Raw genomic sequence first — 16,348 nt, forward strand, 5'->3', positions numbered from 1 at the left:
GAATCTCCTGAATATCAAACAGATGCGGAGGCGGGGGGGGGGGGGGGGGGTCGTGTGTAACCGGTCACGGTTTCAACCTCAAATGAAAGAAGAAAACAAAAGAACAAAAAACAAAAGAAAAAAAAACCCACAGATTCAGATTCATTTTTATTTGGTTTCAACACAATTAATAATATTACAATGGCATTCTGAACACAACAGCCAGAGCGGCGGATATGGCCTCGTTGCAGCTGTCTTAAATGTTGTACCCTAACCAACGAGAATACACAGGAAAAACTATTTTAAAATATGTCGCTAGTTTGCATTTTCCTGTCTAGGAGCGTCCCGTAACCCTACGTGGACGCTGGGGAAATTCAACAACTCACGTCAATGCGAATAGAAGAGATTAAGGCCATTTCAAAAGGGCGTTGATACGTTTTTTTTGTTGTTTTTTTCCTTTTACACCAAATATAAATAATGTTTCAAAGCCATTGAGGTTTCCTTTTTTCCGTTTTTCCTTAAATATGTTACTAAGCTAGCGTGCTACTCTAATCACTTTAAATAACTAGTATATATAGTGTCGTGCCAATGCTGTTGGGATTTGTTCTCCTGTGCCTTGCGAAACCTTTCACCATACGGAACTTCACACGCATGAGCGAGCGCACACACACACACACACACACACACACACACACACACACACACACACACACACACACACACACACACACACACACACACACACACACACACACACAAAGGGAACTTGTCTTTTTTTTTTTTTTTATGTGAGGGTCCAAATTGCAGAGAAAAGCCTGCAACCAGCGTCTTGTGGGAAGGGCATACACTAGAAAAATAGATATACTGTACTGGAATGTATTGGAGCAGACCTTGGCTACAGTGTGCTCATAGAGGGAGGATCGGCGGATGACGACTTTGGTCACTATCCTTCAGGGTGGAGAGTTTTAGCAGGTTGAGAACTGTTCTGGGAACGGGGCAGAAAAAAAAAACCAAAACAAAAAAAACCAGTGGGGTATAGGAACAGAGGGGGCGATTCCGCATGGAGAGGGAGACACGCTCAAAAGAAACGCGGGGGAAGGCGTAGGCAAACTAAAGTGTTGACTACATCCTTTTTCTCAGCTGTAGAAACACGACCAAAACGCAGAGAGCGCAGTGTTCAAATCAACGGGTGGCGTAGCACGTGCACGTGTGTGTGTGTGCATGAAGGAGTAAAAAGATCCCCTCGTTTGGGGGACAGAAACCTTGATGAATATATCTGGGTTTGACACCGTGATCTTAAAAACCTGGCGATGTGGCGCAACAAGCCCCGGAGCGTACGGGTTGACTACCATAATTAAAGGCTTTTTAAAAGGTGGGTGTGTGGGAGGATGTGTCGGCGAGGAACTGTTTTGACATTCTGAACCTCGGCTCTCCTTCCTACGCCGTTCCGATCCGTCGAGAGATGTTTTGATGATCGGCACATGCAAATGAGGCAGGCGAAACCGGTGGGGGGGGGGCGGGACTAATGTGTGCAATTAACATACGATGGGCGCTCAACACGCCGCCCCATCCCTCGCCATGGGGGGGGGGGGCCTGGCAGGAGAGAAGAGGTGATACTTGTAAAGAGATCAAGGTCGAAGTCACCCCCCCACACCCTCCCCCCAGCGCGAGAAAGAAGCAGCTCCTGTCATTCAGCGCCAGCTCGGCGCTTCCCCCGACAAGTTAATCCCAGCTGTCGTCTGAGGGGAAGCGTGACGTCGCCGCGGCTAAATTAAAAAAGCAGAGACGAGGCTTCCGTCGACCGAAAGGCAGGTGCGTGTCCAGTAGTTATGAGTCCGTGCGCATGTATTCGACAGAGCGGGTGGTCCAGCTGTGACTGACACACGTGACTAGTCGCTCCGACAGCCCGGGGACCATGGCGGTCGGCGACGGGAGGAAACAACGCCGAGGCACGGAGAGACGAACGCAGAGGTGTCAGACTGGGAGGTGGGGGGAGGGGGTACAGAGCAAGGGGGTGGAGGTTCCACTCCATGGTCGGCGGGTTGGGTTTAGAAAATAAATCCATCCGGGATGTTGTTTTTTTTTTCCCTTTACCGCCCCCCGCTCACTTGGGGGCTCGGGCCGGGGTTGAGGTCGGGGAGGGGAGGGGAGGGGATCTGGGTGTAAAGCAGGGAGACGGGACCCCGATCAGGGACACACACATCCACTCACACACCACGCACGCTGACTGTAGAATACAAATAAAATAAAAACTAGTCGTCCCGTCGGACTACACCTCAACTCCATTTCACCTCTTCGTTAGTTTGCTACATAAACCGCGGTGAAGCGTAGATGGGATGCATTTATCCCCTCTGGATTTCGGTTCAGAAAGTTATGGATTTGTGGAAAAATAATACCGATAATATTTGATTAGGAAAATAAAATGAGAGATAAACAGCCTGGGTTAGTTCTTGCCAACGTCACACCATTGGGAGTGCCATTGCAAACTACACAGTGAAAATAACATCTTTCAAAAAACAAAACGAGAAACAAACAAACAAAAAAAATACTTTTAGTAGTCCTGTTTAATGATTTTGGGTTTTTTTTCCCCCCTATGACCAGAGCTTCGTGTTTTTGGGCTATTGTACGTGTTGCTACAATATCGGCTTGAGCTACGGGAACGTGGACGCTCCTTGTCACACACTCCACAGTAGCTGTTGAGATGCACATGGTGGCTTTGGACGTTGCCAAAATGTCTAAGCAGGGAAACAAAGAAAAAAAAAAAACAACAAAAAATAAAAATAAAATAAGTTGAGACAAGAGGCCCCCGTGCAAAAAAATAAAATAAAATCCCAAAGGTCATACGGAGGTCTGGGCGTTAAATGGGTCATGACTAAATACCCGATGCGGCAACAGAGACGCTGACCCTTCAGAAATTTAAGAGACTCCTTCGCGTTAGAAATGGAGGTTTTTTGAGATACGTGAACAGGACATGGCAGAATAACATCATAAAATACAACAAAATTATTTGTGTTAGAATCGCTGTGTGCGGGGTGGGGGGTGCTGTGGGGGGATCCAGGGTCTGTTTGGGCGACTGGAAATGCTGGAAACTACAAAACCCCATTTCAACTTATTTTGTATGGCACAAACAACACAATCCTGGGGGGGCAACATTGTGATAGAGAAGGGGCGAACTTAACACTCTTTAAAAACAAAAACAAATTGTTCCCGTATCAGTCAGAACCAGTTGTGTTTTTATTCAAGCGCAAAAAGAAAATAAACAACGGTGAGGGTATCGTGAACACAAAGTTCTTGTTAAAAGGAGTCCATACATGAAGGGGGAAGGTTTGGGGGTCTGTGTGTGTGTGTGTGTGTGTTGGGGGTGGGGGGGCTCCCTCTGTCTTTGTGTGGATCGTCGTGAGAACTGAGTGAACGTTCCATAAACGGCGCTCACTCTTCTTCCTCTACCTCTTCCTCAGGTCAAACAGCGCCTGCTGTGGACTCTGGGTACACAGCGGGGCGTGTGCAAGAGGGAAACAAATAAAATTACCCAAAAAAATTAAAATAAAATAAGAAGTCATCTGGTTCTTGGCGTTAAGGAGACAAGCAAGCCATGAGTCCCCCCCCAGAAAATAAAATAAAAATCCTTCATTTGAATGGAGGAGACGCACGCGGGAGTCGACGGTGATTTTTGGCGGGCGGGCGGCCGGGCCGGCGTCTCTTCTTCTGCCCCCTCCCTCCTCGATATTCAGAGGCGTTTCTGGGCAATGAACGAGCCCACCACAACCCCGGTCACCAGGGTCATCCCGGCCAGCAGCCACTTCCTGAAGCTCTCCTGCGACCTGCGGCTCTCTGCCGCCGCATCCTGGCCGAAGATCTCCACGAACTGCTCCTGGGAGACGGAGGGGGGGGGGGGGGGGGGGGTGGAAGGAAAAAGGTTTACAACGGATGTTCATGTGGGTTGTGTGTCTGGTTTTCTGCTGTAAATACAACATTTGTACCAACAACCAGAAGTGTTCAGGTGTGAATTTGTTAACAATTTGCTGTTCATTTTCTTTCTTTATTTATTTTTTCCAGGTTTATCATCAGTATTCCGTTTTAGGAGTGAAATTCCTCAGATTTACACTACTCACAAAAAGTTAGGGATATTTTACTTTTGGGTGAAATTTATTGAAAATTTAAAAAGTTCACACTACAGTGATATTATATCATGAAAGTAGGGCATTTAAGTAGAAGCATGCAATGGTGATTTCCTCATCTCAAACAATTTATTGACACAAAAGCCAACAACAGTGGTGGGTTTACCACAACAAAAAATGTCAATGTCTCAATAACTTGTCATGTCCCCTTGAGCATCAATTACAGCTTGAAAACGCAGTCTCATGCTGTTTCACAAGTCGACTTATTGTCTGCTGAGGCGTGGCTCCCCACTCTTCTTGAAGGGCGGCCCTCAGGTTATTGAGGTTCTGGGGTACAGAGTGACAAGCCTCTACACGGCGACTCAGCTGATCCCATAGGTTTTCTATGGGATTCAGGTCTGGAGAAAGTGCAGGCCACTCCATTTGAGGTACCCTTGTCTCGTGCAGCCGAGCTGGAGCATTGTCATCCATGAAGATGAACTAAGGCCTGTGTTGTTCAGGCAGGGGCACAATGACTGGATTAATGATGTTATTCAGGTAGTATGGGCTTGTCACTGTACCATTCACAAAGTGTAGGGCAGTTCTGTATTGACTAGACACACCTGCCCACACTGTAACACCACCACCACCAAAGGCTCGTCTGGTGACAACAGTGGCTGATGCATAGCGCTCTCCTTGACGTCTCCAACATCGTAGGCGGCCATCATTTCTGCTCAACATGAATCAACTTTCATCAGAGAAGAGCACTGAGGCCCACTGGTGCCTCGTCCAGCGTAAATGCTCCCTGGCCCGTGCAAGACGATGATGCCTGTGCCTGGTGGTGTGGTCAGGTACCCTTGCAGGTCGTCTAGCACGCAGACCACACTGATGTAAACGGTTTCAAATGGTCTGATGTGACCCTTGGGTGCCTCTCACCTCCCTTAAATGTGCCTGGAGTTGAGTGGCATTCATCATCCGGTTCCACGGGGCACTGTTCACAATGAAGCGCTCATCAGTGTGGGATGTGGCCAAAGGACGTCCACTTCTATGCCTTTCTGTGACTCTTCCAGTCTCTCTGTATCTCTGTTGCAACCTGCTGATGACACTCTGTGACACTCTAAGCTCAGTGGCCACTTCCCTCTGAGAACATCCTGTTTGAAGCCTCGCAGTGGCGAGGTACTGTTGATCAGTTGTTAGATGTCGTCTTGGTCTCATGATGTCAAAACGTGAACAGCATGATGAAGAGGACTGTTTAAATACCAATTGTAATTGAACCAGGAAATGTATTGGTCGATTCATGGATCAAACACCTGTTGTGAATGTTGCCGTTCAGCTCCTTGTTAGAGAACAGCAAGTTGTGCAAAAAGTACTGAAACATTGAACAGTTGGACATGTGCATTCAAACGTTTAGAGAAGCTCAAATTAAGTTCACCTGTAAAGGTTATAGTGTATTTTAGGCTCATCCTGAAATTTCACCCGAAAGCCGAATATCCCTTACTTTTTGTGAGTAGTATACCGTTCAAAATTTTAAGGTTTATACTGCTTAATGAAAAAAAAATAAGTCTGGTTTATTTGCCATATTGCATAATCCTGCCAAGAAAATTTTCAGGTTTAGATTGCTTAAAAATTAAAACAGAAAATGTCAGATATTTGTCATTATCCTGTCATATTTGATTGTGTACAGATAGCTGTGAGGTTTATTGTAAATTTCACTGTTTCCCCTAGATACTGACACTTTTCATTTTATATTCTTATTCTATTGTTTTTTTTATGATAATTGCCTATTGTTTTGGATGCGAGCTGCTGGGACATTGCAATTTCCCTCCAGGGATAAATAAAGTATCTATCTATTAGGGATTCAACGGTACTAAAATACTGTTCATATCTGTTCTACACATTTTTTAAATTAAATTTTTTTTTTATGTGACACATTTTAAATATTATATATAAATAAATAAATATGAACAAACATTTATATTTGAATTATCCTCTATCCTGGACACATCCGCTCCAATCAGATGAACATATGAAAATGATAATAACCCAATTAACCTTAACCACCCCACAGTCATACAGACTGTGTTACACTAGTTATTTGTGGCAGACAACTGAAAAAACATTTATTTTGACACCTTTTACCTTTTTAAATTGTTTAAAATATTTTCTTCTTAAATATAAAGATACCGAAACGGTACCGTTACCGTAGCCCCAAAACCGTGATACATTCCGAGCCGCAAGCCCACTGTGCCGTTGCGTCCCTGCTATCTATCTATCTATCTATCTATCTATCTATCGAAACCAAATGTCTCAGGCGGTTACAATGACGCTGAACTGAAGTGTATGGAGGACCAAGATAGTCATAATGAAATTATTATTATCATTTCACCAATACCAATGTCTCGGCTTTTCGGAACTATAGTTTTCCATGCAGAGACAGCACAAAATCCCCCTCGGCCACCCACCCACACACCCACCCACACCACATTAAGATACGGTGGATTCCCTGCGTAAAGGTCTGCTGGTTGCAACAGCTCCGCCGCTGCTGATAAGCGGCCCACATCTGGTGCGCTCACGGCCTTGGGGGAACTTTCCACCCGTCGCATCGGAAACCACAAAAACCAAAAAACTCAAGTCACTGCAACATGATCGATTTTCGAATTTGACTCTCGGGTCCCTGCGGAGGGGGATGTCTGTCGCTAGAGGAAATGTCAACCCTCCCTGTCATTACCGCACGGCCTGCCACTCAAGAGTGTCTCCCCCCCTGGCACGCAGGTCCAGTTGCAATCCTGAAAACCAGCCCAGCCCCCTTCCTGGAAACGAGGGAAAGGCCACAAAAAGCGTCAGTTCCTCATCCCGGCACCAGGAGGAGCCAGTCAACACAACATAGGCTCACATCACATACTGTAGAAGTTAGAAAGAGATCCTCCCCGTGGATGGTACACTCATGACATTTTTTTAAGCTCAAAAAGTGACACAAGAAATGTGCAAAAATAAGAATATCCCCACAAATAGTAAGATGCTATAGATCATATATCCTGGGATGTACAAAACCCGAACCCAATAAGGGTGATGTTGCAATGCCGGACTAATGGGATTTCGAAATTGCTAATCTGAAGTCCTTCATTTTCAAGTACACAGTTGACACAAAAGGTCCTTTATTTCAAGGGGCTGTTACAGGAAAGGATGTCAGGAGGCGAGAAAGGGGGGAGAGCGCGAGGGAGAGAGGGAGAGAGAGAGAGAACAGGGACCGAGAGGTAAACACTGAAACAGAGAAAGAATGCTGAGAGAGAGAGAGAGAGAGGGGGAGGCAGAAATGGAGAGCATGGGGGCGGTTTCAGAGAAAAAGAGACACGGGGAAAATAATGATAAAAGAGAGAGAGAGAGAGAGAGAGAGAGAGAGAGAGAGAGATTCAACCCCCATATTATTCCCGGAGTTTGCGGCACTGAAACCGCGACGCAGGCGGCGGAGTAGGACCCTCATTCCTGAGGCATTCCGCGCATTCGTGTCCGATTACATACGCGACGCGCGTTCCCACGCCCTTCGCCGGGCCCTGCCTCCCCCGCCCTCCGACGCAGCCGACGGGACCGGCGCGGCGAAAACAATGGGAGCGCCGTGCCGAGAGTTTGAACAGCCAGAGTGGCACAGGATGAGCGGTATCTGGGCGCCGCGCGTCGCTCGCAGGATATGGCTCACTGCGGAGCGTTCAGGAAAAGCTGACGGGCGTCCGTAACCAAATTTCTCAGAAAACGCAACTCCGGCACGTTCTGAGCCAAGGGCTTCTGAGAAGCGAGCCTGCGGGGGCGGGAGAGATAAGCGGAGATTACCTCAGTCTCTTGAGCGACTCATTCAAGTTGTCCAAATTGTTGAAGGTGCGGGGGTTAAAAGGCTACACAGCTCGAGGTGGTGGTGGTGTCGAGACTTTTTTTTTTTTCCAAGCCTCGAGCCGGGTGGTTCGGGTGCCAGTTTTGCACGGCTCAAGTTGTTCTTGTTTTTTTGGTCCAATACCGGCGAGGGAGCCCCAGAGCTCTCTGGTTTCCCCCCCCACGGTGCCTCTTTTCAGCCGTCACACCCCCACACAAAACTACCTTTCCAAAGTCCGTGGGCAAACATTCTTGAGGGCGCGCTCACATTGCTACACCTTCCTTGAAAAATGTGCAGAATGTGACAGTGGGGAAAGTAAGCGCATAACTTCCCTGTGACACAGTAAGACTCGGATCAGGGTGTGTGTGTGCGTGTACGTCGTTTCCAACGCAACTGCAGTCAATTGATTCAAAGTTACTAAGAATTGGTTTGAAATAAGGATCTCCAACTGGGATTTTGCCATTTGCAAACACCAACGCTTGCAGTTTCGAGGCACAAACATTGTCTATTTACCCTCGAGTTCCTGTGGCCTGGGAACATTTTGGCCATGAAACGTCTCTGGAGCTAAAGACGCGACTGATTTTTTTCCTCTAACAACATGTCAGGGCAAGGTACCAGCGGCAGAGCCTGAGTCACAGTCACACAATCTGTCTATAGCAGTGAGTTAATGATGCTTTAGAGGGCAGCTCTGGCAATGACGCCCGCCCAATGTGGCCTTAAAAAGTTTCCGTACTGTAACCCATTGTGATACAGAAGGTGGCAGGCTGAACGATTTTGGAGATTGAAAACGTAGGAAGTCAATAATTTGTGACTCATATATATTGCGAGTGTGTCATTGACTTGTTTTTCAAAAAAAACTTCCATCGACTTTGTTGACACTGACTGTGTTTAATGATTTCTTCGCCTGATCCAAATACGGTTGGAAAAGGCCAGAATTGCGCAGGAAGCCGCTTCAACTTCACCACAATAAACTTTGACCGAAGCTCTCGTGACAGGACGCAGAGCGGAACAGAGGAATGTGGGCGTAGAGACAGGAGTGTCTTCTCCAAACAAATGACAACAACACGCTGAGGCATGTTCCTCATGAGCATAAAGATAGATTGAGAATGGCCATCATCAAGACCATATACTGTATACTGTAGATATGCAAATAGACATAGACCTAGTTTCAACCCTCTACCATGGCGTCCACTACAGTCACATCACTGTAAAAAAAAAAAATATATATATATATATATATATATATATATATATATATATATATATATATATTTAAGTTGCCATGACAACTAGAAATACTATAATATTGCCTGAGCAGATCTGTCACGCGCAGGCTGCAATAGACTCTCTCACACACACACACACACAGACAAACACACACACACACACACAGACAAACACACACACACACACACACACACACACACACACATTGAGTCGTCCTTTTGAAAGGATTTAAAATATTTGTGAACCTGTGGGCGCCCTCATGCAGGACAACATTCTGTCATGTATCTGACGACAATCTCTTAACTTCACTTCCTTGGGGTTTTTTTTTTTTTTTTGGAGTGGAGCCGACGTAAGGGGGGGATACTGCCGACCCAGTTAGCGGTCTCAATATGGTGTCTGTAATTTACGGGAGGGGGTCTGTGTGTGTGTGTGTGTTTATATACATATATATTTTTTTTAATCTTCAGTTTGAGTAGTAGCTCAGGCTGTCTCAGAGCTGTCAGTCTGACCGACTCAATCTGTTTTTTTTGGTCCCGCCGGGCAGGTTAAACCCCTGGTTTACCTCCCTCCTACCCTCCTCCCTCACTTTCACATACTCACGCCTTTGTCTCTTCATCGCCCGGATTTTTGAGGGGGAAAGATTTGGGGGAAAAAGGATCTGGCAACCTTCCCACAAATTGGCTTTGGAGGGCGGGGCTTGGGTGCAACCTGGGTTACCATAGCGACCTGGGATCAGCTGACAAGTGCATGGGGAAAGGTCCCGACGGAGGAGCTGAAGCCAGATGAATTGGAAGTATATTTGAAGTGACTTATTAAAAAGAAATAGACTTGCGTAGGTTGAGATGTTGTGTTTTTACTACTTCTTAGTATCGGCAAGATGATGGAGCCCGGTGTCCATTTTCATTGCTTTTCCTTCGTCACGGTACTGAAACGTTTCACTTGTGTTGGCGACGCCTCCCCATTCATCAGCATCTCGGTCATAATAACAGAGTTGCTACGGTGTTGCACCATTAGCAGAACACTGGTGGAGGTGGTGCAACCCCCCACCCCCCCTTACCCTCGACACAGAGACGAGATAGATCATTAACGTGCGACATCCTCTTCCTCCTTCGGAAAAACAGACTCAGTCAATACTTCTGCAAAAAAAATAAACCAAAAAAAATAAAACAAGGGGGGGGGGGGGTGATCGGACTTGTCAAACACAACATCACTGGTTCTTTGTTTGGAGCGCTTTGATCTGTGCTCTGTGATTAAAACTAATTTCCCTTTAGTCAGCTATAAAATAATACAAATCTGGAAATATTCCAAATATTTTGGTCCAATTTCTTTTTCCCCTTCTCATTTTTTTTGCCCCAGTTTTAAATTTAATTGCCAGTAAGTCAATTTCTTTTGTTTATTAAGGGTGAGTTCAATTGTGTCATCGTGGCTTGAGTATCATTGAGTATCATATTTAGAACAACGTAAAAACCCCCCAGAATATGATATACAGGCAGTCCCCGGGTCACCAACGTCGACTTACGTACAGAGCTCGGTAAAGCCTATTGTCAGAAAATTAAATAAAATTAAATAAATAGTTTCATTCAATGGTTGGTATTAACCAACAGGCAGCAGAGAAATAAGTCCACGATGTTTGTAGCCTTTGAAACTCGTGATGCATTTCACAGAAACAAAAAAAACACCTGTCCCTAAAAGGAATAAAACGGACCCCGTGTATTATTGCCTGCTGCTAAATGTATTATTATTCCTATATTATTATTATTATTATTATTATTTAAGATGTTTAAGGTTAAATGTACTAAGACGAACATTTGACTAGTCGACGCTAGATGTGAACCGTATGTAAGTGTTCCAACTTACATACAAATTCGACTTAAGACTTGAAAATTTCCAGTTTCAGTGCTAAAACTCGAGGTTGGTGTGACATAGTCCAGTGTTATGACCCTCAGTTGGTTTCGTAACGGGGAGAAGGTTCTTAAGACGGATGGAGCCGAACTGAACCACCTCTCCCCTCTCGATGGGGCTGGACCGCTTTCCGGCAACCTACAGGGCACATGACCAGATCCAGCGGACGCTCGAAACTGCCGGATAGTGAGGCGATGAAACAACGTGTCGTCCCGCCGATGAGCAACACATTGTTTCACATTGAAACGCTGAGCGGTGATCCAGAATGTTCCCGTAGAGTGCCAGCAACAGCTCTGTCCCGGAAAGGACGCAAAGAAACACTCCCAATGCAGACAGAGCGAGTGTGTGTGTGTGTGTGTGTGTGTGTGTGTGTGTGTGTGTGTGTGTGTGTGTGTGTGTGTGTGTGTGTGTCATTCTGAATTGCAAGAGGCTGAAATAAACTGGTTTAATCTGTCCTTAATGAGCGGAGGATATAGTCTGGGAAATGGGGACACAAATAAGCACACACACACACACACACACACACACACACACACACACACACACACACACACACACACACACACACACACACACACACACACACACACACACACACACACACACACACACACACACACACACACACACACAGAGAGACAGAGAGAGAGAGAGAGAGAGCGAGAGCGAGAGAGCGAGAGAGCGAGAGAGCGAGAGAGAGAGAGAGGTTACTGCGTGTGGAGGCAGTCCCGTTGACCAGAAGGGGCCATCGCAGCGAAATAGGGGGAAATGTTTCTCTCTAATCTTGACCTGCTTCCATCGAATATGATAACAAAATTATGGAGAAAAACACATCACCTCAAAACCACGCACACACACACACACATACACAACCCCCCCCCCCCGGGGATACTTTGAATTCCCTGCGTCTGTATAATGAAGGTCTCAGTGTGCGTGGTGTGGGTGTGTGTCAGAGAGCAGAGTCTGCTGAGTCACACCTCCGCACGCACACACCCACCTCACCCTCACCCTACCCAAAACTCCCTCGGCACTAAGTGGCTGGTGACCTTGGAGAGTGAAGAGTGTGGTTACTATGGTAATGGTGGTGGTGTTGGTGGGGTGGTGGTGGGGGGGGTACAACAACAAATCACAGGGGGTGTGAGGGAGAGGGGAAACAGAAACCTAAGGAAAGGAAAGTGGTCACTGTTGCTGTTATTCTTGAAGCCGGTGTGTGTGTGTGTGTGTGTGTGTGTGTGTGTGTGTGTGTGTGTATGTGTGTGTTAGTGCTAAATGCGTTCAAGGCCCGGCCTCCGAACGAGCGGACAGTGAAGGCCTTGTGACGTTGGTAGCCAGACAGGGATCCACGGTACACGCTCCAAAAGAATAAAACACCACTGGACAGCAGTTTGTGGTTTCTGCTCCATTAGAGTCTAGAGTCCCTTTCCCACTTGCACTGAAAGCCGTAAATCCACTGGCGATGTTCTGTGTTGGCGTCGTGTGGGAAAAGGAGCCATGTTCTGCAACAGTCGTTCCGTAAATCTCGCCACCCTCGGCCTAGCATAATTTTCGGGGAAAAGGCCAGTACGGCTTTCAATGGAAGAGTGTGGGAAGGCGTAAAGTAGGGGTTGGAGTGGAATCCAAATCAAGCAGAAAGGTTTTTACAAATATTTATTTTCACACAAATATTTAAAAAATGATTTGTTTTTGGTAAGAACAGAAAACATTCTGAAAAACAGCGACCCGTGGCAGCTCGGCTGCAAAGACGAGAAACTGAAACATGTCCAGTCTCTACGGAGTCTTTACAGACTCCACACGGAACTGTTCCGTAAAGGAGGCCAACGTGGGAATGACTACCTGTAGTCTTTACCAGATCATTTCTATCCGGCAATGTTACTGATTCCATGTGGGAAGGGGGCTTACGATGGCCGGCAGAACACAAGTTGTTTCATGAAAAATGAAAGGAGCTCCATACAAAAGCGTGGGAGAAGTTGGTACTTTCTGGATCCAATCGGTTACTTTCACATGATAACAACAAAGACTCACACTGTTAGTTTGGGTCCTTGGAACATAATCAATTAGATATGATATCCACCCCCCCCCCCCCCCTCCCAAAAAAAAGGTTACCGTCAGCATCTAACATGTTTCTTTGAATAGAGGTCACTTTTCATATGGGACCTGTTTGCCACAACCTAGGAAATTGGATTTTTGTATTGCCCTAGTTTGGCCTGGTATTTGGAGCGCTGTTATGGTAACAGGATCGGTATTGTGCGCGGCGCACGGGGGCAGCGCACATAGAGGGACAGCAGGTGAATCTGGCAGCAGCGGCAGAACACAGGAGGAAGTTGGCGCAGGGAAGGGACGCACTTAGGCGGTGAAAAGGGGAAGTGCCGACCGCCGTCACCGTCGTCATCCGCCAACACCCTAATGGGGCTCAGGTGAGATGAGACAACTCCGAGAGTTTTGGTGATTGCACAAGCGTGCACATCTGCGGCGTCTCTGTGGGGTGCCGGTGCCGGTCACTGTGTTTTTGTTTGTTGAGTAAACTTTGATAAGAGCATCCAAACTTTCGATTCGGTGACATTGTGTTCCTCTCGGAGCAGGGGCACGCGCAGGTCAACCGTTATCCTCTGCGTGTGAGTAATGGTGTGCTTTGTGAGGAACAGTCCACTGGCTGCATCATGGGATCACTGTGTGATCACAGCCTTTGAGATAATCGCCTATATCCTGATCGCCTTCGTCATCGGGTAGGGTGCGGACAATTTTTGTTGTTTTACTGAATGTTTGCTTATGTGCAGGGCGTAATTTGTGCCAAATCCTCCCCGATGGAGACCGGCACCTATTTGATAGGATCCGACACCTCCGCACAACTGCCACCCACCGTGGCTCCGCGTTCCCTGTTTCTCCAAACAAAACAAATAGAAATAGTGTGTTTTCAGATTACGATTTTTTTAAGGGGCTGGACCAGACTCAGAATTTTGTCAGTCGAATCGGGATTCGCAGCCATCTCCGCGAGTTTCGCTCAGATATACTTAACATTACAATAATGGTCAACGGGTTTTACCTCAGCTGTCTCTGTAACATAGGGCTGCAGTGCTGCCTGCTTACTGCCGGACCTTCTGCGATTACGCTGTGAAGGCCTGTTCCTCCTTATCTACTTTATCCGTCTCATCATTTCCGCCGTATCCTGCCCGCACCTCCCCTGACTACCGATTTCTCTTCACAGATTATCAGCTCAGGGGCTGTCGGGACCAAGGGAAAAGGGCTTTGCCGAAACCCTATGACGGAATGTTCGGTTGCCCGTATCTTTGTTTCCATCCCAGCGCCTGCAAGCTCATTACTGTTGGATGAACGTTGCAGTTTTTGGGGGTTTTTTTTTTTGCATTAAACAACAGTTCCTCTCCCCGCATTGTTGGAACTAGGACGGTTCTCGCTGCGAGAAACGCCGTGCTCTTGTACGGGCTGCGCTTGGCACCAAGAACAGAGATGTCAAGCCTTTTTGAAAGGGAAGGAATTAAAAAAACAACAACAGCGGCATCCAGGGGACGGAAACTCCGGCGGCCCTGTGACAAATTGCCCGGGGCCAGATTTCAGGGAGTGTGTCGGTTAGAAGAGACAGAACACGGGGAGTTGGGGAAATGGGAGCCCCCTGGGGTGTGTAGCCCACCGGTGGGGAGGATCACGCATACAGCGCGTGAACTCGATCCATCATTCCATCTCGCCGCTCCTCGGGCTTCCCGTACACCGCTCCGATATAGAGCATCATGGAGTCGTTGCCAAAGAACCCAATTGGGTGATCTCCGCCTCGCAAGTGATGGCAGACGTCCTTGACCTCCTCAACCGCGAGTCTCGCCTGATTCTGCCAAAACGCCGTGCTTTTTTACACTTTCATTTTCCTTTTGGGCTGCGGAGGTAGTGTGGGTTTTTGTGATGGAGGAGAGGTGTGTGTGTGTGTGTGTGTGTGTGTGTGTGTGTGTGTGTGTGTGTGTGTGTGTGTGTGTGTTGAACCGGAGGTGAGGCCATGAATTAAAGAGAAGATTAATGAGTCAGGACATTGAGGCTTAGACTCCAATCTGTTCCCTGTCTTGTTCCTGAGGGAGAGGCGGGGGGCTCTGCCTCTTCACAAATACCCCATTCTGTCACCATAACCCAAACAGGCACGCAGCACACGCACACACACCGCTTAAGAAAAAACAGAAGCGACGTAGACAAAGATCGGTATGTGTAGGTTACTGTATGTGTGGCAGACAGAAAGACAAGACTGAAAATTAATACCCAACTCTATATGAGTGTGTTGATAAAGGAGAGGCAGCAAGAGAGACAGAGAGAGAGAGAGAGAGAGAGAGAGAGAGGCAGAGAGCGACACCCTGACAACCTCACCATGACCCTCAGAACGACCATCTGTCTGGAGGAAACACAGAGAGAGAGAGAGAGAGAGATTCTCAGCAGGCGCAGAATTCGACGTTTTATCCGCTGAGACCTCTTTCATTCCCCATGTACGGAATGATTTGAGTTTTGGGCTTTTTCACCGCCGGTTCACATCCACGCGCCCAGAGACACACACACACACACACACACGCACGCACGCACGCACGCACGCACGCACGCACGCACGCACGCACGCACGCACGCACGCACGCACGCGAGAGAAAGAGAGACGTTAAAGAGGACGAGATTAAGATGTGCAGGAGAAGAAGCGAAGGGAAAGGGAGAAAGAAACACAGAAAAGAAGGTATGCAGCGAGCAGAGCCGAAAACAACTCATATTGGTACCGTGGCCTTATATCACCAGACATTCCCATTAGTGGAGCCCGGGGGGGTTCAATTACCGCTGCAGAGCACTTTGCATGGTTTCCATGACACCGTGGCACCGAGATTAGGGCTCAGCGACATCTAATAAATAATTTTTTAGGATAACTGTAGTTCACCATCTGACAATAAAGGGTTGTCAAACTGTATGACCGTGACGATTTCCCTTCATGGCGATACTGTAAACGCTTAACAGACGATACCAAACGGCGTGAAATTATCAATCCCCGCAGACCTTTCCTATCACCCTCTCTTATTGGAGGGGGTGAACAACAAAGCTATCTTTTTTTTTTTTTTCCTTATTGTATTAACCCCCAGCACCAACCACCCCCCCCCCCCCCCCCCCGCCTCGCCTCCAATAAGCCTCCAGCGATGATGATGATGATCTCCCAGCTCTTTATCATCCGCAGGGGTCTCTGTCCCGTTGCGTGGAGTTATTAAATTGGGTGCTCTCGCCCTCCGCCCCACCAACTTAATATGTGGCACGAGACACGCTA

General features: G+C 47.2%; 1 protein-coding gene across 1 annotated transcript in view; it reads right to left on the reverse strand.

Annotated features, from left to right (window-relative positions):
- Positions 1 to 4: 4 nt before the first annotated feature.
- Positions 5 to 16,348, reverse strand: part of bcl2l1 (BCL2 like 1) — a 28,748-nt gene continuing 12,404 nt past the window's right edge. The window contains exon 3 of the mRNA XM_080015567.1: positions 5 to 3,850. Coding sequence (XP_079871693.1) covers positions 3,707 to 3,850 — 144 coding nt within the window. The 3' untranslated portion in view covers positions 5 to 3,706. The remainder of the gene's footprint in view (positions 3,851 to 16,348) is intronic.

The sequence above is a fragment of the Zeus faber genome (assembly GCF_960531495.2).
Source record: "Zeus faber genome assembly, chromosome: 15".
NCBI lineage: Eukaryota > Metazoa > Chordata > Actinopteri > Zeiformes > Zeidae > Zeus > Zeus faber.